This window comes from Hemitrygon akajei, chromosome 1 (assembly GCF_048418815.1).
Source record: "Hemitrygon akajei chromosome 1, sHemAka1.3, whole genome shotgun sequence".
Taxonomy (NCBI): domain Eukaryota; kingdom Metazoa; phylum Chordata; class Chondrichthyes; order Myliobatiformes; family Dasyatidae; genus Hemitrygon; species Hemitrygon akajei.
In genome coordinates this window covers 63,494,073-63,520,574 of record NC_133124.1, presented here as the reverse complement: position 1 = coordinate 63,520,574, position 26,502 = coordinate 63,494,073, and the positions used below count along the sequence as shown (strand labels likewise).

The window sequence follows — 26,502 nt, the reverse complement described above, 5'->3', positions numbered from 1 at the left end:
ATATAAACAAACAAGAAAATCTGCAGATGCTGGAAATCCAAGCAACACACACAAAATGCAGGAGGAACTCTGCAGGTCAGGCAGCATCTATGGAAAAGACTACAGTTGATGTTTCGGGCTGAGACCTTTCATCAGGACTGGAGGAAAAAAGAAAAGGAGTCAGAGTTAGAAGGTGGGGGGAGGGAGAAACACAAGGTGAGAAGTGAAACCTGGAGAGGGGAGGTTGAGTGAGCTGGTAAGTTGATTGGTGAGAGAAGTACAGGGCTGAAGAAGGGGGAATCTAACAGGAGAGGGCAGAAGGCCATGGAAGGACGAAAAAGGGGAGGAACATCAGAGGGAGGCAATGGGCAGGCAAGGAGATAAGGTAAGAGAGAGTAAAGAAGATGGGGAATGATGGGGGGGGGGGGGGGGGTCATTACCAGAAGTTCAAGAGATCAATTTTCATGCTATCAGGCTGGAGGCTACCTAGATGGAAGATAAGGTGTTGCTCCTCCAACCGGAGTGTGGCCTCATCGCAACCGTAGAGGAGGCCATGGATTGACATGTTGGAATGGGAAGGGATATTCAGTGACTTGGAAATTTTCCTGTATCCATCTCCTGACTTGTGCTTTTCAATAACTTTTTCCACTAAGTTGCTTGGAGTGTTCTTTTGTCTTCATGGTGTAGTTTTTGCCAGGATACAGACAGCAGCAGCTGGACCTTCCAGCTACAGGTGTATATTTACTGCAGTCAATTGAAACACCTTGACTGCACACAGGTGATCCCAGTTCAACTAATTATGTGACTCCTAAAATCAATTGGGTGCACCAGTGATGATTTGGTGTGTCATATTAAAGGGGGCGAATACTTATGCAATCAATTACTTTGGTGTCTTATATTTGTAATTGATTTTGATTACTTTAAGATCTGTTTTCAGTTTGACATGAAAATGTCTTTTTCTGTTGATTAGTGTCAAAAAAAACCAAATTAAATCCCCTGTGACTCAATGTTGTAAAACAATATTTTTTTTTGGGGGGGAGATACTTTTTCTAGGCAATGTATATATGAGGTGTAGATATTACTAAAGTGACCTACATTTATTAAAAGCTGTATTATTTAACCTGTACTCTGATCACAGATGTGCTGAGTAAATAAGCAGAACGTAGTGGATGAAGATGTGCTGGTTAGTGGGGAAATAATAAATAGTGGTCTAGTAAATGTGGTAATGGGAGAAATTTCCCATTTTAGTGGGAAAGAAATATAATATCCAAATGGAGAGAGAATGCAGAACTCTGAGATGCAGAGGGACCTGGAGATCTGGTATCCTGATGCACACTTTGCAAAAGACTATAATACAAGCACAGCAAGTAAATAGGAAAGTTGCAAAATGTTATAGTTTATTACTAGGGGACTTGAACACAAAGATGGGGAGTCAGTGCTCAGGTTATATAGGGTATTGTGAGACCTCATCTGAAATATTGTAAATGGAATTGATTTCCTTATTTGGGGAAAGGATGTAAGCAATTCACTACCTGGAAAAAGGGATGTACTATATGAAGAAAGTCCAGAAAACTGAGAGAATTTGAAAGGAATTTTCAACATCTTGAGGGGTGAAATGAAGAGTATGTTCCCAGGGAACCCTGTTGAAATATATATGGGTCATCATTAAATAATTGATGAAGCAGTTATTTTTTCCTCTTTGAGAGGGTCAACAGTCTTCAGAATTCTGGTTCTCAAGTGGTAATGGAAATAGAACCCTTGAATACTTTAAGGCAGAGTGAAATAGATTCTTGATTGGTGAGGCTGTGAAAGTTATAGCAGGTTGTCAGGAATGCAGAGTTGAGATACAATCGTTTCAGTCATGATCTCATTAAAGAGCAGAGCAGGGGCTGAGTGATCTATTCCTGCCCCTAATTCATATGTTCCTTTATTTGAATTTAACTAAAATGTTCCATTTCGGTGAGTGCACTATAAAACTTTGCTGTTGCATCTTAACAATCTATCATATTTAATTCTCTTGACCAGAAGAGGCAAGATGACAAGGCTCTAAAGAACTATATACATCCAAAGCTGAGGTATTAATATGAATAATTTCTACTAAATTCAGCCATTGTGCTAAATTTAAAATTGGAGGCTAATGTGAACTATCAATAGAAAATCTAATAGTTGTTCAAGATGTCATGATTGATTCGTTAGACCGTATTTTGGCTCAAGCATGGGAACTTACAATCATTCCTAAGCAATGTAACATCATGGGATAAATTTACCAAGGTATGACAACAAAAAAAAGTTACTGTTAAGGCATCAAGCTGATTGCTATAACAGGAAATCAGTTTGCTCATAATCTTACAGGATTGTGACTACTTTGGAAGAAATCTAAAGGGAAAGAATTTCAATCCAACAGATGCAAAATGTTGGAGGAATTCAGCAGGTCGTGCAGCATCTATGGAAAATAGTAAACAGTCAACATTTCAGGCCAAGACCTTTATTCAGGACTTGCATTTTAATTACCATAACCTTTGATTTCATTTCACTTAAGTTAATTTGTATCCAGATTTTTTCTGGCACATCTTTTTACAATAGTAAAAAAGTTGCCATAGGAACTCAATGAATCAAGCAGCATCAATGGCAGGATATGAATAGTTGACGTTTCTGACTTGAAGCACTGCGTCAATTCGAAATGTCATCAATTACTTTCCTCCTAGAGATGTTGACTGACCAACTGAGTTCACCCAGCAGATTGTTTGTTGCTCCAGAGTACAGTTTCTATAGTCTCTTGTGTCTTCTTGGGTTTGCATGCATTTGATTCCTGTAATATTTGGAAATACTAAATGAAATAATTACAGAACTTACAATGTATATCCATTACATAGAGTGAATAATAATAATAAAATGCACTCGAGTTTGTATAACCTGACTTAAGAAACTACAACTTGTCAAATGTTTTACCGTTTTTCCAAGTGGAAGTTTCACCAGGACTTCTATGTCTTTGAAAATGTTGCACTGGCCAGACTTTATGTATCCTACAAATGAACTGATTTCGCCTTCTTTTACTATAACTGAAAGTAAAAGATAAAAGTATTAAGCAGTTCAGGTACTTCAAATCCAGCAGATAAGATTATTACTAAAAGATATACTAAACAATAGTGCAGAATCTTCAAATATGCAAAAAAAGTAAAAAGTGTTGGAGATACTATTTAAGATCAGGTGGCACTTGTATGAGACAGAGTTAACAACCTTACAAGTAATTGACCTCTCATCATTACCCATTCAAAGTCAAACCTGGAATATTCACTGTTCCATTCTCCACAACTGCAACTCCACCTGCTGATAATGAAAAGCCTTTTCTGTTCTATTTCTATCTGGAGAGTTTTTTTTATTGCATTTAGCTCTATCAACTATTTCCATGAAACTTCACGTAACTGAGGAAAAATATACTGGTTCCAATGTGTCCCAAATAACTGGAATCCACTGTTTTACATGCTTATAAAAAGATGAGTTTGTAAAATTAGCTTTAAATATTTAATCAATAGTTATAATTATCCAAAGAGATTAATAATTTTAATATATTTTGAATAATCTTGCATGCTTCATGAACAGTGTATTCAATATTTGTTTTAATACTGAAAACTATCACTTAAAATAAGTGAGTTAACATTTCAGTCCTCCGCAGGATGTGAATTTCTGTGTACAGAAATGTGTACAGGATGTGTACAGTCTGTACGTACAAAACAAGTATTTGGAGACCAATGACATAGATTTGCCAGCTGCTGCAGGTCTGCAGGCATCTTCCTATCTGTGGGATTTGGGTTTGTGGACACATTTCCAATTTGCAAACTGTGTGGCATTACAAACAGTTCACAGGAATGGAACTTTGCCCTGACCTGGGAGGACCTGTACATTGACAGATAAAATTATAAATCCATAGCCATGCATGAGCATAAATACTATAATTTTCTGGATGCACAGGTAATTTGGCACCAACTGGTTTAATGGTTGCGTGAAAGAACCAGAAGATAGAGACTCTTCACTCTAATGCAAAATCTTGGTGAGTAGAATGATAAGCACAACTAAGTGGCCACCCAGGGCTTAGTGAGGTGTGGAGCAACCAGGTATATAACCATCCCCATTAATGCATTCCACATTTCTTAAAGGGGAGGTGACCACTGAATCCAACCAAGCATTATTGGAATTATTGCACAATGTGGTGAGTAAAGGCAATGATGATAGCATAGAAATGGGAAAATGCATTCTGCTTCATTCACTGTAGGTTTTCACTGCAGTTTCACATTTGAGCAATGTGTTCATGATGTGCTATTCTCAACCAAATGGGAGTAATTTATAAAAGCAGTCACTTTACCAGTGGGTGGAGAAGAATTCCTGCCTGCTGTTAAATCATGGACTCCTGTGCAAACTGAACAAAGTATCAGTGCATCATTGATCTGATTTGACACTGCAAGCACTAAATCATGATTACAATGAGACTAATGTCACAATTCAGTTACTCCACATATGTGATGGCAGGATATCTGCCTGAGCTACAGTCCATCTCAATATGATGGATGGTGCTAATTGCACCATAAATGTGCAAGCCTACATCACACTCAAAAATTTGAACCAAATCAACATTTTTATTGCCCTTACAATGAGTGCTACAGGACCAAATTTTGGACTTACAGGTTTCTTCAAACTCATAAATCAAAAGTAAGAAAAGGAGGTTGCCTCAGGAATCAAAGACCTGTATAGGCCGAACGAAGTATGAGCAAGGTCTGAAATAGATACTTTATTCTCTATGGAGAAGTACAAGGAGGCTGAAGATTTAAGGGAGGAATATGCTGAAATTTTAGACCATGACTAAATCAGGAAAGAAAATGTTAGAAACATTGGTACACATTAGGATGGACAAATCCCCAGAGCCTAATGAGATCTATCCCAGGATCCCAAGGGTAGAAAGGGAAGAGGCCGCTATGCTGCTTACGGTGGTTTTTGCATTTCAGAAAACTGGACGATAACTACTATTGTTCCCTTATTTTAAAAGGATAGCAAGAATAACCTGGAAACTGCATTACATTCGTGTAGGAAAATTGATGTAGATAGGACTTGGAAAGGAAGGCACTGATTAGACCACAAGTCATAGAAACAGAATTAGGCCATTTGGCTCATCAAGTCTAAGACCCTGAGGACACAATGGGTGCAGTAGATAAAGGGGAACAGGTGGATGTCGTATACTTGGATTTCTAAAAGGTGTTTGATAAGGTGCCTCACGAAAGACTTATAAATAAGATACGGATGCATGGAGTTGGAGTAAGTGTATTGGCATGGATAGTGGATTGGTTAACCAATAGAAGGCAGAGAGTTGGTATAAATGGGTGTTGAGAGTTGGTATAAATCGGTTGGCTGTCGGTGGTGAGTGGGGTGCTGCAGGGGTCGGTGCTGGGCCCACAGCTGTTTACCATTTACATTGATGATTTGGAAGAGGGGACTGAGTGTAGCATAGCAAAATTTGCTGATGGCACTAAACTGAGTGGAAAAGCAAATTGTACAGAGGATGTGGGAGAGTCTGCAGAGGGATCTAGATAGGTTAAGTGAGTGGGCCAAGGCCTGGCAGATGGAACACAAAGTTGGTAAATGCAAGATCATCCATTTTGAAAGGAATAATAGAAGAGTAGATTATTATTTAAATGGTGTAATATTGCAGCATGCTGTTGTGCAGAGGGACTTGGGAGTGCTTATTCATGAATCGCAAAAAGTTGGCTTGCAAGTACAACAGGTTATTAAGAAGGCAAACAGAACGTTGGCCTTTATTGCTAGAGGGATTGAATACAAGAGCAGAGAGATCATGCTGCAACTATACAGGGTACCTGTGAGGCCGCACCTGGAGTACTGTGTGCAGTTCTGGTCTCCATACTTGAGGAAGGATATACTGGCTTTGTAGGCAGTGCAGAGGAGGTTCACCAGGCTGATTCCAGAGACGAAGGGGTTAACCTATGAGGAGAGATTGAGTTGCCTGGGACTATACTCTCTGTAATTCAGAAGAATGAGAGGAGATCTTATAGAAACATACAAAATTTTGAAAGGGATTAATAAGATAGAAGTAGAAAAATTGTTTCCATTGGTAGGTGAGACTAGAACTAGGGGACATTGCCTCAAGATTCAGGGGAGAAGATTTAGGATGGAGATGAGGAGAAACTGTTTTTCCCAGAGAGTGGTGAATCTGTGGAATTCTCTGCCCAGGGAAGCAGTTGAGGCTTCTTCACTAAATATATTTAAGATACAGTTAGATAGATATTTGCATGGTAGGGAGTTATGAGGAAAAGGCAGGTAGATGCAGCTGAGTTTACAGACATATCAGCCATGATCTGATTGAATGGCCTACTCCTATTCCTATTTCTTATGTTCTTATAAGACATCAGCATGGTTTTGTACAGGAGAGACCATACCTCATAAATCTAACTGAGTATTTAAGAGGTAAACTGAAAAAATTGATGAAGACACCACAGTAAATGAGGTTCACATGGATTTCATTAAGGTTTTTGCCAAGGTAGGCCAGTCCAGAAGTGTGCTGCAAAATGGATCCAAAATTGTGAAAAGGGGCTGAGTGTTTTCTTGACAAGAAGTCTCTAATAGTAGTATTCTGCAAATATCGATGCTGGATTTTTGTTATAGAATAACAGAGCACTACATCACCAAAACAGATACATCTACCCTGTGCCAAACTGTTATTCTGCCTAGTCCCAATGACCTGCACCTGCCCATATCCCTCATACCTCTCCCATCCAAACATTTGCATCCACCACTTCCGCTAGCAGATCATTCCACTCTTGCACCACCCTCTGAGTGAAGAAGATCAGGTTCACCTTAAATATTTCAACTTTCATCTCTAAAACCTCTTTGCATTTGTCCTACCTATATCCCTTCATAACTTTGTATACTTCTATCAAATCTCCCCTCAATCTCCTACGCTCCAGGGAATAACATCTGTCAGTCATTCCATATACCTCCAGATCCTCCAAATCCAGAATCATCCCTGTAAATTTTCAATATTGCTTGTAATATGTACAGATTACTTGGATAAGAATGTAAATTGTCTGCGTAGTAAGTTTGCAGATGACACAAATTGATGGAGTGACAGATAGCAAAGAAGATTGAATTAGGATAAAGCAAAACATAGATCAGCAGAAGAATTAGTACAGCATGGCAAGTTGAATATAATCCAGACAAGAGTACTTTGGGAAGTCAAATTCTGGTAGGACATATAGCAAGATCCTTAGGCATGTTAATGCACAGATGCACCTTGGAATACAAATCATAATGGTGACACAGGGCAGCGAAGAAGGCTTTTGGTATATCTGCCTTCATAGGCTGAGGTATTGAGTTAGGATGTCACCTTGCAGCTGTACAAAAGTTTGGCTAGACTGCACTTGGGAAGGATTGTATACAGTTTTGATGCCTATATATTAGAATAGACGTAGTAGCAACAGAGAGTGAAGAAGAGATTCACCAGGATGTTGCTTAGAATGGAAGGCTATACAGATAAGTAGAGACTGGATAGGCTAGGTTATTCTCATTAGAATATAGGAAGCTGAGTCTGACTTTATGGAGATGTATAATATTATAAGTGGCATGGATAGCATAGATAGTCAAAATATTTTCTTCCCAGGGCAAAGGGGTCTAGAACTGAAGAACACAAGTTTAATATAAGAGTGGAGAAATTTCAAGAAGATCTGGGTGGCAAGTTCTACCACACATTACGTGACAGTTACCTGGAATGAGATGTCAAAAGAGTAGCAGAGGCAGATACAATGACAACATTTAAAGGGGTTTTGGAAAGATTCTTAGGTTGTTAAAGCATAGTTAAACACAGGCCTAACGAAGACAAATGGGATTAATACAAATGGTCAGCATGGGCAAAGTGGGATGAAAGGGTCATTCTAGGATTCAGTTGATTGCACTTGTCTCAAATAAATATATTGTATATTAAACAATTAAAGATACCTACCATAATCTTTTGGAAATTTCTTCCACTTGATTAACTCAATCAGTTTATGAAGCGACAGTTTTGGCCATTGCTGATAAAATGGACATGCTTGGACCAGCTCTTCTTTCAATGCATTATTATGCACCAATATTTCCTTCAATATAGATAAAAGAAAATTTGAGTCTTACTGGCTTTGTTATTCAGATAGCTAACTTAAAAAACACATTTGTAGCCCAATAATTGTCAGTGAAGTGAAACATTCACCTTTTTTACATTTTCATATTGTCCGACGGATATTTTGACAAGTTCACAGTTGGCCTTCGTAAGTACTGACAAAACCTTGTGACTGGCATCATTTGGAATAGGTATCAAAGAACCAAAGCTGTCTCCAAAAGACAACTAGAAATAAAAATAAAAATTAATACTTTTCTGAATTATTAATTCAAATCTAAATGGAAACATATGGTCTTCACCACATCGAATGAATAATCAGCTAGGGTTACATTTTCAGCTGGAAATAACCATCATCATAGATACTGTATATACCTCTTGCTATTGCTGAATAATCATCACAAATTATAGAGAGTAACCATAATCATCAATAATCAAATCTGTTTCATGCCACTCAAAGAGCATAACTTTCCAATTTCAGTCTGGGGAACAATCATTAATTCTATTAACACAAGAGATACTGCAGATGCTGGAAGTCTTAAGAAACACATGCTCAGTGCTGGATGAACTGAGCATCTCTGAAGGGCAAAGAACAAGTTAATATTTCAGGCCAGGACCCTGCATCTAGACTGGAAAGGAAAGGGGGAAAAGTCAGAATAAGGTGGGAGAAGGGACAGAGTACAAGCTTCAAATGATAGGTGAAACCAGGTGAGTGGGTGGAGAAGGGGGGAGGAATGAAGTAAGAAGCTGGGAACTGATAGGTGGAAGAGGTAAAGTGCTGAAGAAGGAGGAATCTGATAGGAGAGGAGAGACGATGGAGAAAGGGAAGGAGGAGGTGTACCAAAGGGGAGATAAAGGAGAGGTGAAGAAAAGTTTCTAATCAAATCAGTTCATGGATGTCTGAAAAGTCAATTTCAATGTGAAACCTTGTTACATGTTCAGCTGGTATTTCTTTATGTAATGTTTCCCCTTCATAATTATTTGAAATCTATTATTTTATTTTGTCAACGTGCTATTTTTACGGCATAAAATAGCTGCTTGGTTGTAGTTGAGGTTCTGCTGGTCGCTAATGCCTAAAGCAAACCTGCAGCAACTAGTGGCAGTTTAATGGCACTCATTGTTTCGTACCTCATGCCACCACTGAAAATGGTAAATCCTTGCTCTATGAATCCCTTTAAATAAATCAGAGTTCTTTCAAATACATGGGACAATTGATTTGTCTATCGTGCATCACTGTGAGGACACGATTATTTTCCAATGCACATACCTACAGAATGAATAAATACTACCAAAAGAAATCAATGATCATAGCATGATTTACAAATGACATACCTGAGAATGTGAGGATTTAATATTTATAATAACAGGATTTTCATATATGTACCTTGGCACTTGTGATGCCAGTAAACTTTCCCCCCCTCATTTGCTCCCAGCACAGGCATGCTTGGGAAAAAGCACTGATTCAGTCAATGTTTTTTTCTATGCAGATAGCTTTAACTGAGCTTAGCAGCAAACAGTATCAATCTTTACCATTTCCTCCTTAACAGAAGAACCACTAGAAATATCATTTGCTTAAGATACAATGGAGAGGCTTCACTAACCTATATGTTTTGGACAAGCCCAATTCTTCAAAAATACTGGAAGTATTCCAAACATTCTCTGTACTTTTTAAAGTAAATTTCAAGCCTAACCCTTTAACTGCCTTGTTTGGTATTGTTGGAGAAAAAGGCATAACTTTGGAGACATCTGATTTGCATATATTGGCTTTTATTTCTCTTATAGCTAGGAGGGCAGTGATGCTTAAATGAAAGGATGTTGCTTCACCTACTCACGCTCAATTGTTACATGATGTTATGTCATGCTTAAGTTTAGAGAAGATCCATTGTACAATTTCTGATTCTAACTAAGACTTTCAAACATTGTGGGGACCATTCTTGAACTGTTTTCAAAACCTTTGATTTGGTGTTAAAGTACAGATGTTGGCTCATAACATAAATCACTATGTGACAAGGATTTTTTTCCATCTTTCCTTCTTTACCAAACAGCTTCGACTTTGGTAGTGGGTTTAGATTCTTTTTTTATATAACAAAATACATGTTTGATGCTGCATTTGTCATACATTTGTTTAAATCAGTTGCAGCTGTAGTTAATTTGGTTTTAGAAGCCTGAAGTATCCTTAATTATAACAGATTCATAAACTTAGGACTGGATGCTTATCGTAGCATATATACTATATATTATCTACTTCTCAGCCAAGCAACTTAATTTTATTATATTAGCAACACATTAGGGGAACTGGGATTGTAAGAAATTTAGAACAGTTGTATCTTATCATTGCTAATTTTAATTTATTGGAGATATTTTTCTGAAATTTTGTAGAATTTAGGAATTTCATTATAGTCATTTTCAGTAGTTAAGATGAAGAGAAAGATTTCTCTCCATTTATTTCTCATAATTTGATTTGTTTATATATATATATATATACCCTGTATATCTCATTTGTTATTTTGATTTAACACCACTCTTCAATTGTAGTACATGACATGTGTTTGCCTTAAACTCATAAAAAAAATCCTTGTAGGAAACATATCTATTTTCTGTCTGTCCATATTGAATTTTGTGTTCTGTGTTTATTATGGATAATTTGTCACATGAGTGGGGGTGTGATAGAAGAAAATTAATATAGTTACATATTACGCTTTGTCTTAATATTAGTCTTGTTGAGTGTTAGAGGCAACTGGGTAATGATATTTTTTTTATTGACCACTTGATTTTGTTTATTTCATTATTTTGCTAATAATGCTTAATTACATTAAATGAATGCTTATGATTCTTATTTCATTATATTGCGTTAAGATTGTTCAACGTTGCTGATTTAATAATAAAGGATTGAATGTACTTTTTTTCCAACTTAGGACTCAGTTATTTGGAAACATGTCATACAGTGTCAACTCCCATACTCAGCTTCTCAGCAGTTTTGATTTCTTTTCAAGTAATTGCTCCAATCCTCATAGAGAAATTTTCAAACAAACAGTATTGTCAGCTAAAATCGTCCATTTGTGACTCTTCTTCAGGGGCCAATAAAGTAGCAAGGAAATAATATACCTCGTTCTTTCATCCTGCATCCTATGTGAGCTTTCTACATTAGTTCCTTTAGGTTTCCTAATTTCAGTTTATCTTATTTCCTCTATTTCAAACCTCTTCCAGTGTTCATTCTGGTTTCTTTTATTTTCTCGCTCCTTTTCTAGTATAACTGATCATTCACTTCTCTATTTATCCATTTTGTCAGAATACTGGTGTCCTCTTTTTCATCTGTTGTTCTTCCTTCCAGAAATCTCATTTCTTTAGAAATGATGCTTTATACACAAAGTTAAACTGTTTCCTGGTTACTCTTCTTTTGCTACATGATGATGTACATAAGTGCAAACATTGTTCTGCATAACATAATTCAACAACTGAAGTTTGCATAACCATGATTTAGGTGTGTCATCATGGTGTGATTTACAACTATCATTATTTCCGAATATAAGCTCCACTTCTGCAGACGGTACATTGGAGGAGAGATGCAACATTATACACAAAAGAATGATAAAAGTGTTGGGACAATGGTGTGGTCTTGTTTAACACTAGTCTTTTCTTCATCGATAATGGTTCTACTACAAAATCTTCCAAAAGGTAAGAAAACCAACATCAACATCTTTTCCAACCCAAAAGCACCAACACCTTGGCCCTAGTTACACAAAGTCATCTATATTTGACAGCCCACATCTTTCACACACTCAATATCACTTCCAAAGCAGACACCCTATTCTAGGCTCTCACATAGAAATAGATTACCAAGTTGAACGAGGACATTTTTTGAGATGTGGTCCTTGAGAAATGCAACAACTCCACTGAAATTTGGGAGTATGTAGCCAATAAAAGCTCAAAGCAGAGAACTATTCTTTGGACTGGTGACAATATCGGAAGCACATAGAAGCAGATGGGGCACAAAACCTCACAAGCTACCTATGTACCTATCACCAGTACCTTCCCCATCCATGGAAGAGCCTGTAGGTCTACAATGGTCATGTTAGCCAGCTCAGAATTTCACAAAACCAGAGTGGAAGCAAGTCATCTTTGATCCCAAAAGAATGTAAGTATTATTCTTCATTATTTTATATTCTGTAGTCTTAAGTACAACTGACCACATCTTTCTCTTCAAATGTCTCTTCATTGTTCATCATAATGGTTAATATTCTCGCTTGGTTTCATTCCTAACTCTGTAGCACCATCTCTTGACACTAATCAGATGGATACAATGAAAAACATATCTACTCATTTTATTCCAGAACTACCTCTGACTCATTGTTACATGTCTGGAGTATGTTAATGAAGAAGTAGAAATTTCCTTCTATTATCTATTGTGAACACTGATGTTACTTTCTTTAAACACAACAGTAGAAGCCATGCACCAATTCTCTATCTGCATTGTATTGTGTTGCACGTTTATTATGCATGGGGGATGTGGTAAAAGTGAAGGGAATAAGTCACATATTCATACTTTTTCATCACAGTTTGTGGCTGCTGTTAATCGGTAATTGCTAATAAAAAATCAATCACTGAAACATCCATTACAGGAGTGAGGGTGTGTCATGCAAGTATAACAAATCTGTATGATCGCTAGCACTGGCAACCATTTTGGTTTTGGTTTGCTACAACAACCACAAATTTACAGCTGAGCTACCAACTTCAAATTTATCCTGACCACTGTTTAAGGCTGAACCAATCTATTTGCCACTATAGTATTTTGTTTGATGCTGAAATATGCTTTCAAACAGAAATAAAAACCACAAATTAGCAGGTGCAGGCCATTTGGCCCATGAGAACTGCTGTGTCATTTAATTAGATTTTTTGACTCTAACCTCAGCTTTACATACCTATCCCACCATGATTTTCTTTCACCCTCTTTATAATCTATCAATTTCTGCCATAAAATAATTCAAATGCTATGCTCCCATTAACCTTTGAAGAAGAGTTCCAACGTCTCACAAACATCTATCAGAAAAAAAAAATCACCTTATCCCAGTGTTCTAATTTGCCCCAGTTACATGAGTGGACCCTGAGGACAGAAGAGCTATTAATATTGCCCCATTACTTTAAAAGGGAAAAAAGATTCACCCAATAATGATAAGTCATTTATTTTAACTCATTGTAAAGTTATTGAAATCCATTTTAGGAGGAGCACACCTTTCAATATTAAAGAGAGAAACCTATCAGGGATGGTCTGCATGACCTAGTTAATGGAATCTCCTGTCTCTTAACTGAATCTTTTGAGGAGACAGCAGGAAGGGTCAATGTGGGCTACGGATTGGATGCATTCTCTACAGACTTTAGCAAGTCTTTTGACATTTTTGGACTGCCTGCCATGGCAGACAAGTAAAAAAAAACATGGGACTCAATAAACAGGGCCAAATTGGATCAAACAATGGCTTATTGACATCAGGCAAGCATAATACTTGATGTGTGATTTTGTGATGGAAGCCTACAGTAGAGCTCATAGGATTCAGCAACTAGTCACTTGCTTTTGTAATACATTACTTACTTAAATTTTAATATAAGGGGCATGATAAAGATATTTACTGATGTTATAAAAATTGTCCATATCATTGACAGAGAGGAGAAAACTTCAAAAATGGATGGTTCTGGTTGGTTCAGTAAGTCCTGATGAAGGGTCTCAGCCTTAAACATCGATTGAATTCTTTTCCATATATGCTGTCTGGCCTGACGAGTTCTTCCAGCATTTTGTGTGTGTTGCTTGGATTTCCAGCATTTGCAGCTTTCCTCGTGTTTGCGATATGACTACTATATACAGTTCTATTCACAGTCCTGGAGAACTATGATTGCAGTGGATAGGCAGAAAAAAATTTTCTTTGAAACACAGACAGTGAAGACAAACATCATTGAAATGTATAAAATTATTTGGGGGGTTATGGTGCTGGATGGAGTAAATAGGAAACCCTTAGTGTATTTCCTATATAACAGAAGAGTTCCAAAACCAGAGGGAAAAGGTTTGAGGTAATTAAAAGGATTAGATAAGATATGAGGTTTCTGAATCATAGACAGTAATAATAAACCAATAAAATCAAGAGTGGATTACATTGCAATGGAAAAATCAGCATTACATGACCTAATTTATCAGCTATAATATCTCATTGTTCCCTGGGTAGCATAATAATTTCTGTGTATTTAACAGATGTTGCTCACAGTAATATTGTTGGAGTGGCTAGTGTTAAAGTGGTTATTTGAGAGTTTAGATCTTCGAGGCTTCAGCGAGGAAAGCCTTGAGTGAGAGAAGGGGATAAAAAGCTGTCGATAGATTTATTTTTTCCAGTTTATTTATTGTTTCCTTCTTCATATTTACACAGTAGGGATAATTACCAGGCAGGATAACTGAAAGCTCCTTTTGTGAGCTGTAGGAAAGCAAGGAGTCCAGTGTCCTTGACGACTTCAACTGCAAAAATTGCATTCAGCTGCAGCTTCGAACACTCCACATCATGGAGTTGAAGCTGGAATTAGATGAACTCCAGATCACTTGGGAGGCTGAGGGAGTGATAGATATGACATATAGAGAGGTAGTTACACCCAAGGTGCAGGAGACTGGGTGACAGTCAGGAAGGGGGTAAACAGCCAGTGCAGAGTACCCTTGTGATCATCCTTCTCAACAACAGGTATACCACTTTGGATACTGTTGGGGGGGGGGGGGAAGGGGCATGAACTAGCAAAGGAAAGTCACAGGGGTCAGGTCTCTGGCACTCAGTCTAGCTTTGTGATGCAGAAGGGAAAGTTAGAGAAGAGACGAGCTGTGATGATAGGGGATTCATTAGTTAGGAGAACAGAAAGGAGGCTCTGTGCATAACGATGAGATTCCTGGACTTGGGTGCCAGGGTCCAGTACATCTCAGATCGAGTCCTCAGCATTCTTAAGTGGGAGGGTGAGCAGCCAGAGGTTGTGGTCTATGTGAGTACCAATGATATAGGTAGAAAGGGGCATAGCGAAGTGATGATGGCACTAAACGGCGACTCTGTTGCTTACATCTTTGGAAACAGCTCTATATTTTTCCCTTTCAGGATTTTTTTGAAGACCCTGACCTGGAGTTACACACTGATTACGGTTCTTTGTGGGAATAGGACCCACTCTCAGGGTTTCACAACTGGCCATTATTCGCATGCCAAGGGCTTGGCCTAAGAGTTCGGCTTGGCTTTGGAGGCCTAGGATCTCAGGGCTCTGGAGACGGGCGGATCGAAGGTCAGTGTCATGGCAGGAGATCTGTGTGTCATAGGGAGAGTTGGAATATCTATGCTACGTGCCCAGAGACTCAAGATCTTTGGGCACAGACCTCAAAAAATGCAATGTAATGGACCTTTAACATCGTAAACCAGCGAGTTGTCTGTTATGTCTCCCTGCTCGCTGTGAAATGGAGACACCTCTTTCTTCCTTATTAGGGAGAGAGAGAGAGCCCATGGTATGTTGAGTACCTGATGAAATGTCAAGCCTTTGGGGTAACTGTAAGGCTGTGTCTTTGCTGTTGCTTTGCTCACGTTTGAGTGCTCAGTGGTGGGTACCGATGCATTTTTTTGCCGGTGGGGGAAAGGAAATTGTTGCTTGTTGCCACTTACATGTGGGAGGGAGGGGAGGTGGGAGGGCTTTCGGGTTCTAACATTTAACTGTCGTTCATTCCTGGGGCACTCCTCCATTTTTGTGTACATTTGCGAAGAAAAAGCATTTCAGGATGTATATTGTATACATTTCTCTGACATTAAATGTACCTTTGAAACCTTGAAGAGTAATGAGGATCGGCAAAGTGAGTCCATAGAGTTAGGTGCTAAGTTAACAGGACCTCCAGGGTTGTGATCTCAGGATTGTGACCCATGTCATAACGAATGAAGCCAGAAATAGGAAGAGCATACAGTTTAATGTGTAGCTGAAATGTCAGTGTAGGAGGGAAGGCATAAGATTTTTGGATTACTGGGCTCTCTTGCAGGGAAGGTAGGAATTGTACAGATCAGAGAGTTTGCAGCTAAAATGGAAGAGGACTAATATCCTAGTGGGAAGGTTTGCTTGAGCTGCATGGGGGATGGGGTTAAACTAGAGCTGCAGGAGCATGGGAACCAGAGATCCAGAATAGATAGTGGAGAGTTTATGGAGACAAAGTCAGGAATCAAAACGTTGAGCCACAGAGTGACTAATGTTCTGAGCTGAGTATATTTCAATGTAAGAATCAGAGGAAAGGCAGATGAGCTCAGGGCATGGATCAACACATGGAATTACGATATTGTAGCCATTAGTGAAATTTGGTTGCAGGAGGGGCAGGACCGGCAGCTCAATATTCCGGTGTCCCACTGTATTAGATGCTACAGAGTGGGAGGGATTGGAGTGGGAAGGGTGGCGTTACTAGTCAGGGAAAATATCATGACAGTGCTCAATCAGGACAGATGAGAGAACTCGTCTAGTGAGGCTTTATATGGGGAACTGAGGAATAAGAGGGGCATGGCCACATTATTACAGACCACCCAACAGACTGCAGGATTCAGAGGAACAAATTTGTAGAGAAATCACAGACTGTTCCAAGAAACATAACACTGCTATAGTAGGGGACTTTAACTTTTCACATACTGACTGGGACTCCCATACTGGCTAGAGTTTATCAAATACGTTCAGGAAAGTTTCCTTACTCAGTACATAGAAGTCCCAGTGGGAGCTTGTGTAATACTTGATCTGCTTTTAGAGAATGAGAAAGGCAGGTGACAGAAGTTTGATAGGGAACACTTTGCACCTAGTGACCATAATGGCATTAGCTTCAAAGTAAATATGGAAAAATATATTTCTAGTCCACAGGTTGAGATTCTAAATTGGAGAATGGCCAATTTTGATGGTATCAGAAAGGATCTGGCAAGTGTAGATTGGGACAGGCTGCTTTCCAGCAAAGGTGGAATTGCTAAGTGGGAAGCCTTCAAAAATGAAATTTTGAGAGTTAGAAGCTTGTGTGCGCCTGTCAGAATAAAAGGTAAAGATAGCAAGTTTAGGGGACCTTGGTTTTCAAGAGATATTATGGCTCTGGTTAAGAAAAAAAAAGGAAGTGCATCGCAGGTATAGACAGTTTGAAACAAATGAGTTATGGAAACTTATGGAGTATAAAAAATGCAAGAGAACACTTCAGAAAGAAACCAGGAGTGTTAAAAGAAGGCATGAGGTTGCCCTGGCACACAAGGTGAAGAAGAAATCTAAGGACTTCTACAGATATGTTAAGAGCAAAATAATTGCAAAGGACAAAATTGGTCCCCTGGAAGATTAGAATTTTCATCCATACGTGGAGCCAAAAGAGATGGGCAGGTCTTAAATGGACTTTTTTGCATTTGTATTTACTCAGAAGGCAGACACAAAGCCTATAGAAGTGAGGTAAAGCAGTGGCGAGATCATGGACCCTATACAAATTACAGAAGAAGAAATGTTTGCTGTTTTGAAGCAAATTAGGGTGCATAAATCCCCAAGGCCTGACAAGATGTTCCCTCAGACCCTATGGGAGGCAAATGCAAAAACTGCAGGGCCCTAGCAGAGATAATCAAATCATCCTTAGCTACAGCTGAGGTAACAGAGGATTAGATGATAATTAATGTTATTCCACTGTTTCAGAAAAGCTCTAAAAATAAATCAGGATATTAAAAGCCTGACATAGGTAATAGGAAAGTTATTGGAAGCTAGTCTAAGGGACCGGATATATGAGTATTTGGCTAGATAGGGATGGATTAGGAATAGCAGCATAACTTTGTGCATGATAGGTCATGTTTAACCAATCTTCTAGAGCATTATAGACAATAGAATAGACAATAGGCAGTAGATGCAGGAGTAGGCTATTCGGCCCTTCTAGCCAGCACCGCCATTCACTGTGATCATGGCTGATCATACACAATCAGTACCCCATTCCTGCCCTCTCCCCATATACCTTGACCCCACTATCTATAAGAGCTCTATCTAACTCTCTCTTCAATGCATCCAGAGACTTGGCCTCCACTGCCTTCTGGGGCAGAGCATTCCACATATCCACCACTCTCTGGGTGAAAAGGTTTTTCTGCATCTCTGTTCTAAATGGCCTACCCCTTATTCTTAAACTGTGGCCTCTAGTTCTGGACTCACCCATCAGTGGGAACATGCTTCCTGCCTCCAGTGTGTCCATTCCCTTAATAATCTTATATGTTTCAATCAGATCCCCTCTCATCCTTCTAAATTCCAGTGTATACAAGCCCAGTCGCTCCAATCTTTCAACATATGACAGTCCCACCATTCCGGGAATTAACCTTGTGAACCTATGCTGCACTCCCTCAATAGCAAGAATGTCCTTCCTCAAATTTGGAGACCAAAACTGCACACAATACTCCAGGTAGGGTCTCACCAGGGCCCTGTACAGCTGCAGAAGGACCTCTTTACACCTATACTCAATTCCTCTTGTTATAAAAGCCAGCATGCCATTAGCTTTCTTCACTGCCTGCTGTACCTGCATGCTTGCTTTCATTGACTGATGTACAAGAACACCTAGATCTCATTGTACTTCCCCTTTTCCTAACTTGACTCCATTTAGATAGTAATCTGCCTTCCTGTTCTTGCCACCAAAGTGGATAACCTCACATTTATCCACATTAAACTGCATCTGCCATACATTTGCCCACTCACCCAACCTGTCCAAGTCACCCTGCATTCTCATAACATCCTCCTGACATTTCACAATGCCACCCAGCTTTGTGTCATCAGCAAATTTGCTAATGTTACTTTTAATCCCTTCATCTAAATCATTAATGTATATTGTAAACAGCTGCGGTCCCAGCACCGAACCTTGCGGTACCCCACTGGTCACAGCCTGCCATTCCGAAAGGGACCTGTTAATCATTACTCTTTGTTTCCTGTCAGCCAGCCAACTTTCAATCCATGTCAGTACTCTGCCCCCAATACTATGTGCCCTAATTTTGCCCACTAATCTCCTATGTGGGACTTTATCAAAAGCTTTCTGGAAGTCCAGGTACACTACATTCACTGGCTTTCCCTTGTCCATTTTCATAGTTACATCCTCAAAAAAACTCCAGAAGATTAGTCAAGCATGATTTTCCCTTCATGCATCCATGCTGACTCGGACTGATCCTTCTATTGCTATCCAAATGTGTCGTAATTTCCTCTTTTATAATTGACTCCAGCATCTTTCCCACCACTGACGTCAGGCTAACCGGTCTATAATTCCCTGTTTTCTCTCTCCCTCCTTTCTTGAAAAGTGGAACAACATTAGCCACCCTCCAATCAGCAGGAACTGTTCCTGAATCTATAGAACTTTGGAAAATGATTACCAATGTGTCCACGATTTCTAGAGCCACCTCTTTAAGTACCCTGGGATGCAGACCATCAGGTCCTGGGGACTTATCAGCCTTCAGACTCAACAATCTATCCAACACCGTTTCTTGCCTAATATAAATTTCCTTCAGTTCATCCTTTACCCTAGTTCCTTTGGTCACTATTACATCTGGGAGATTGTTTGTGTCTTCCCTAGTGAAGACAGATCCAAAGTACCTGTTGAACTCATCTGCCATTTCCTTGTTCCCCATAATAAATTCACCCGTTTCTGTCTTCAATGGCCCAGTTTTGGTCTTAACTATTTTTTTTGCTATTCACATACCTAAAGAAGCTTTTACTATCCTCCTTTATATTCTTGGCTAGTTTACCTTCCTACCTAATTTTTTCTTGGCGTATTGCCTTTTTTGTTATCTTCTGTTGCTCTTTAAAAGCTTCCCAGTCCTCCGGTTTCCCGCTCATCTTTGCTATGTTATACTTCTCTTTTATTTTTATACTGCCCTTTACTTCCCTCATCAGCCATGGCCACCCCTTACTCCCCTTAGGATCTTCCTTCCTCTTTGGAATGACCCGATCCTGCACCTTCTGCATTATTCCCAGAAATACCTGCCATTGTTGTTCCACTGTCTTCCCTGCTAGAGTATTGTTCCATTGAAATTTGGCCAGCTCCTCCCTCATAGCTCCATAGTTCCCTTTGTTCAACTGTAATACTGACACATCTGATTTCCCCTTCTCCTTCTCAAATTGTAGGTTAAAACATATCATATTATGGTCACTACCTCCTAATGGTTCCTTTACTTCGAGGTCCCTGATCAAATCCGGTTCATTGCACAACACTAAATCTAGAATTGCCTTCTCCCTGGTAGGCTCCAGTACAAGCTGTTCTAAGAATCCATCTCGGAGGCACTCCACAAACTCCCTTTCTTGGGGTCCAGTACCATTCTGATTCTCCCAGTCTACCTGCATGTTGAAATCCCCCATGACAACTGTATCATTACCTTCGCGACATGCCAATTTTAACTCTTCATTCAACTTACACCCTACATCCAGACTGCTGTTTGGGAGCCTGTAGATAACTCCTATTAGGGTCTTTCTACCCTTAGAATTTCTCAGGAAATTTTTCAGCATTCTGAGGAAGTTATCAGAAAAGTTGATGAAGGCAATTTTAGCAAGATACTTGACAAGGTAACTCATACAAAATGCTGGAGAAGCTCAGCAGGCAGCATCTACAGCACAGGGTAAGCAGTCGTTGTTTCAGTGTGAGAGCCTTCTTCAGGACCTCCTACATGGGAGGTTGGTGAAGAAGATTCAGTTGCTTGACATTCAAGATTAGGTCGTAAATTGGATTAGACAATGGCTTTGTGGGAGAAGCCACAGAAGGGCAGTAGATGGTTGTCTCTCTGAAAGGAATCCTGGGACTAATGGAGTGCCGCAGGGATCAGTGCTGGGACTGTTGTTATTTGTCATTTATTTCCAAAATCTGGATGATAATGTGGTTACCTAGATCAGCAAATTTGCAGATGTCACCAAGACTGGGCATGCAGTGAACAGTGAGGAAGATTACTAAAGCTTGCAGCAAGATCTAAACCAGCTGGAAAAATGTTAAATGGAGTTTATGCAGACAAGTGCAAGGTATTGCACTTTGGTAGAACGAACCAGGGTAGGACTTACACAGCGAACAGTTGGGCACTGAGGAGTGTGGGGGAACAAAGGGATCTGGGAATACAGGTCAAAGTGGCATCATAGATATAAAGAAAAGCTTTGCCACTTTGGTCTTCATATATTAAAGTATTGCATGCAGGAGATGGGATGTTATGTTGAAACATAGAAAACCTATGGCACCATACAGGCCCTTCAGCCCACAATGCTGTGCTGAACATGTAGTTGAAGTTGTATAAGATGTTATTGAGGCCTAATTTGGAGTACTGTGTGCAATTTTAGTCACCTTTCTACAGGAAATATGTAAATAGGGTTGAAAGAGTAAGAGAAAATTTACAAGGATAGAATGAACAGGTTAGGACTTTACTCTTTGGAACATAGAAGATAGGGGAGATTTGATAGTGGTATACAAAATTATGAGGGCTACACATCAGGTAAATGCAAGAAGGCTTTATCTACTGAGGTTGGGTGAGACTATAACTAGAGGTCATGGGTTAAGGGTGAAGGGTGAAATGTTTAAGGGGAATTGTGGAAAAACTTCTTCATTCAGAGGGTGGTGAGAATGTGGAACGAGCTGCCAGCGCAAGTGGTGCATGCAAGCTCAATTTCAACATTTAAGCGAAGTTTAGAAAGGCACATGGATGGAAGGGGTATGGAAGGCTATGGTCTGGGTGCAAATCGTTGGGTCTAGGCAATTTAAATGGTTTGGCACAGACCAGATGGTCCAAAGGGCTTGTTTCTGTGCTGTATGTTACTATGACTCTATAACTCTGAAAGATAGCTTTGAATTATGCCATTTGTGGCCATTGGTTCTGAACCGAACTTGAGTTCAAATGCTCAAAATGAAATACATTTAGACCTGCTCAACTATGCAGTACGTTCAAAAATAATGACAGATTTGGGAGTTGAACCCATCAGCTTGGTCAATTACCCCATGGGCCAATGTCGCTGTGTTTCTGCAGCACAATAGCAAAGAATCACCAATTGAATCCTTTGTCCAGACATAGCATAGGATCTGAAACTCCAGAAATTTTATTGGAGAATGTTGGCCTGCGAATCAGGAGGCAAAAAATATGTATTTTTAAAGACATGCAGAACAGGCCTTTCCAGCCCAATGAGCTGCAACCCCTAGCAACCCATCTATTCAACGCTGATCTAATCACAAGACAATTTACAATGACTAATTAGCCTAGTATCCTATCCATCTTTAGAACATCTTTAAAACCCACACACTCACAGGAAGGACATACAAATTTCTTACAGACCGCATTGGAATTGAGGTCTAATCTCCAACATCCTGAGCTGTAAGACTATTGCACTAACTACTATGCTACTGTGGATCCGCACGTAAAACTGTTACATTAGTTTACTTTAACATTTATAATTATGTTGTAATATTTTATGTGTTTAATCAATTAAATTTCATTTTAATAGTTTATAAGTTTTATTTTTATTCATTATCATTTCATTTTCAATAGTTTTAGATACCACTGAAGTTGGAAATGTCTCAGAATGTTAGAGTATTGTAAATCATGTTCAATTATAATCCTAGCTCTGTCTTTTGAAATAATCTGTTAGAGTACTCATTTCGAATTCTCTCCCCATCTAAATAATAGTCTGCCCATTTATTTTTTCCACCAAAGTGCATGACCATGCACTTTCCAACATTCTATTTCATTTGTCACTTCTTTGCCCACTCCCCTAAACTATCTAAGTCTCTCTGCAGGCTCTGTTTCCTCAACACTACCTGCTCCTCTACCTATCTTTGTATCATCGGCAAATTTAGCCACAAATCCATTAATCCCATAGTCCAAATCATTGACTTGCATCATAAAAAGCAACGGTCCCAACACTGACCCCTGTGGAACTCCACTGGTAACTGGCAGCCAGCCAGAATAGGATCCCTTTATTCCGACTCTGTTTTCTGCCAACCAGTTAATGCTCCTCCCATGTTAGTAACTCCCCTGTAATTCCATGGGCTCTCATCTTGCGAAGCAGCCTCATGTGTGGCACCTTGTCAAAGGCCTTCTGAAAATCCAAGTACAGCACATCTACTGCATCTCCTTTGTCTACCCTGCTTGTAATTTTCACAAAAAATAGCAGTAGGTTAGTCAGGCAGGATCTTCCTTTCAGAAAACCATGCTGGCTTTGGCCTATCTTGTCCTGTGCCTCCAGCTATTCCAGAATCTCATCCCTAACTATCAATTCCAACAACTTCCCAACCACTAATGTCAGGCTAACAGGTCTATAGTTTACTTTCTGCTGCCTCTGACCCTTCTTAAATAGCAGAATAACATTTGCAATTTTCTAGTCATCCGGTACAATGCCAGAATCAATCAATAAATAATGCCTCTCTGCAAGCTCTGGTTTCCCAGGTATACAGAGCCATGCAGGGACTAGAAGCTGCAATTGTGAGCAGTGTGTATGCTCCTGCACATGCAGCCTAGTATTTAAAATGTACGAACATTTTTACAGGTACCTGCTTTTTCAGGCTGACACTTATGCAGTCAAAGAGTTGTTCTAGGTCTACTTTCAATACACCTGGAGTTAAATCTGTCTGACAACAGTCCCACTAGATATCCCTGTAAGTTTATCACTTTTTTACATTGAAGGAAATAAGAAATAACTTCTCCAAATTCGGGTAAACTTGGACAACAAAAGGCTTCAATACATCTGTCAGTAAGGAAATCGTATATAGTCTCTTTCTAGAGCAGGACTCTCCAACATTTTTAATGCCGTGGACCCCTACCATTAACTGAGCGGTCCTCTACCCCAGTCCAGAGTTTGCATGCACAGGAAATTTTCTTTTGTGCATATTCCCAAATACATTGAATTTCTAACTATACAGGAACACATGTTGATAAATTTCTCATTATCTTAAAGCCAGACAATGTACCAGTTACTTTATGAAATTAAAAAATAACGTACTGCTTTTCAATATGACGAAAGGTACCAGTTTTAAAGTACATACCAGTTTTATAGTTGGATCAATCCAAGAATGTAGATCTTTAGAGTTTACTGTGTTACCAAGCATTTCACAGGGCTTGGCACAGCCTTTTAGGATCATATAGAATGCCTGGTATCCAAATACTGCACAAAATAAAATGATGTTAAAATAAGGTTTTTTAAACTTTGCAAAATAATTTTGCAGAGAAAATTGAAGAAAAACTTAACATTTCTCAAAGATAATGATAGTAGGTGTTTAACTGAATTCACAAGGAAATATTTCTTGAAAAAAAAATTACAGCAAAATCTTCAGATCTCCAAGCCATTCCTTAGAAAGACATCTTGACTGTTGAATCTCTGTTATTTTTCTGATCCTTAGGGTTCTTCCAGGTGTCAAGAGTGGTGATGACTTTTAATTTTTAATGATTTTAAAGTTTAAACAAAGATATTTGAAACCAGGTCAAGAGCAAAGGAGCAAAGCAGAAATTCAACAGATCCAATAAAAAGAAAAGAAAAAAAGATGGCTCCTCTGAAAAATCCATCATCTTTATAATCCAAACAGAAATTCCTTCGATAAGAATAAAGCAATCAATGGTTGCACAATTACATCACGTGGGTAATATGCTAACACTTAGCCAATGAAAAATGGTGATAAACCATTATGTAACTACTATACTGCTTTCAGCCAATAGTCGGGGACAAAAACTACATATTGTGGAAAATACATGAGTTTGTTAAAAAAAAGAACAAATTATGATTGAATTATGATTTTAGTCTTACATTAATTCATCTAATATTTATAAAAATATTTAAACCCAGTGGATTCCAACAGTACTAAGGTAGTATGTCTCTTTTCACCTATGTATTGAGTTCCTAAAGTCAAAGAAATACCTTATCATGACAATGAACTCTCCAATAATCTTGCTGATTGGAATGAGTAAAGTTCCCACCATAAATTACTATTTGTTGCTGCACCTGAGACAACAAAAAAAGCCTTCTGTAACATTCCTGCCCAATGTGTCAGGTGTTAGGTCACTCAGTGGGAGAGCATTTTGGATATAGTGATCATAATTCTATCTCCTTTACAAAGCATTGGGGAGAGATAGGAACAGAGTTAGAAAAGTGTTTAATTGGAGTAAAGGGAATTATGAGGCTGTCAGGCTGGAACTTGGAAGCTTAACTTGGGAACAGATGTTCTCAGGGAAAGGTAAGGAAGAAATGTGGCAAATGTTGAGGGGATATTTGTGTGGAGTTCTGCATAGGTACGTTCCAATGAGTCAGGGAAGTTATGGTAGGGTACAGGAACCGTGGTGTACAAAGGCTGTAGTAAATCTAGTCAAGAAGAAAAGCTTACAAAGGTTCAGAGAGCTAGGTAGTGTTAGAGATCTAGAAAATTATAAGGCTAACAGGAAGGAGCTTAAAAGTAGGAGAGCCAGAAGGGGCCATGAGAAGGCCTTGGCAAGCAGGAATAAGGAAAACCCCAAGGCATTCTACAAGTATGTGAAGAGCAAGAGGATGACATGAAAGACTAGGACCTATCAAGTATGACAGTGGGGAAAGTGTGTATGGAACCAGAGGAAATAGCAGAGGTACTTAATGAATACTTTACTTCAGTATTTACTATGGAAAAGGATCTTGGTGATTGTAGTGATGACTTGCAGCAGACTGAAAAGGTTGAGCATGTAGATATTAAGAAAGAGGATGTGCCAGAGCTTTTGGAAAGCATCAAGTTGCGTAAGTTGCCGGGACCGGATGAGATGTACCCCAAGCTACTCTGGGAGGTGAGGGAGGAGATTGCTGAGCCTCTGCTGATGATCTTTGCATCATCAATGGGGACGGGAGAGGTTCTGGAGGATTGGAGGGTTGTGGATGTTGTTCCCTTATTCAAGAAAGGCAGTAGAGATAAGCCAGGAAATTACAGATCACTGAGTCTTACTTCAGTGGTTGGTAAGCTGATGGAGAAGATCCTGAGAGGCAGGATTTATGAACATTTGGAGAGGTATAATATGATTAGGAATAGTCAGCATGGTTTTGTCAAGGGCAGGTCATGCCTTATGAGCCTGACTGAATTTTTTGAGGATGTGACTAAACACATTGATGAAGGAAGAGCAGTAGACGTAGTGTATATGGATTTCAGCAAGGCATTTGATAAGGTACCCCACGCAAGGCTTATTTTGAAAAGTAAAAAGGCATGGGATCCAAGGGGACATTGCTTTGTGGATCCAGAACTGGCTTGCCCACAGAAGGCAAAGAGTGGTTGTAGACAGGTCATATTCTGCATGGAGGTCGGTGACCAGTGGTCTGCCTCAGAGATCTGTTCTGGGACTCCTACTCTTTGTGATTTTTATAAATGACCTGGATGAGGAAGTGGAGGGATGGGTTAGTAAGTTTGCTGATGA

General features: G+C 39.2%; 1 protein-coding gene and 1 long non-coding RNA gene across 3 annotated transcripts in view; both read right to left on the bottom strand.

The window, feature by feature from the left end:
- Positions 1-26,502, bottom strand: part of LOC140727142 (uncharacterized) — a 960,223-nt gene that overhangs the window by 767,306 nt on the left and 166,415 nt on the right. The gene's annotated exons all lie outside the window — the stretch shown is intronic.
- Positions 1-26,502, bottom strand: part of cnbd1 (cyclic nucleotide binding domain containing 1) — a 124,946-nt gene that overhangs the window by 28,594 nt on the left and 69,850 nt on the right. For both annotated transcript variants that reach the window (XM_073044407.1, XM_073044398.1), the window contains exons 6-9: positions 24,129-24,247; positions 8,222-8,356; positions 7,979-8,111; positions 2,929-3,038 (exon numbers count right to left, since the gene is read on the bottom strand). In XM_073044407.1, the coding sequence (XP_072900508.1) occupies positions 2,929-3,038; positions 7,979-8,111; positions 8,222-8,356; positions 24,129-24,247 (497 nt within the window). The remainder of the gene's footprint in view (positions 1-2,928; positions 3,039-7,978; positions 8,112-8,221; positions 8,357-24,128; positions 24,248-26,502) is intronic.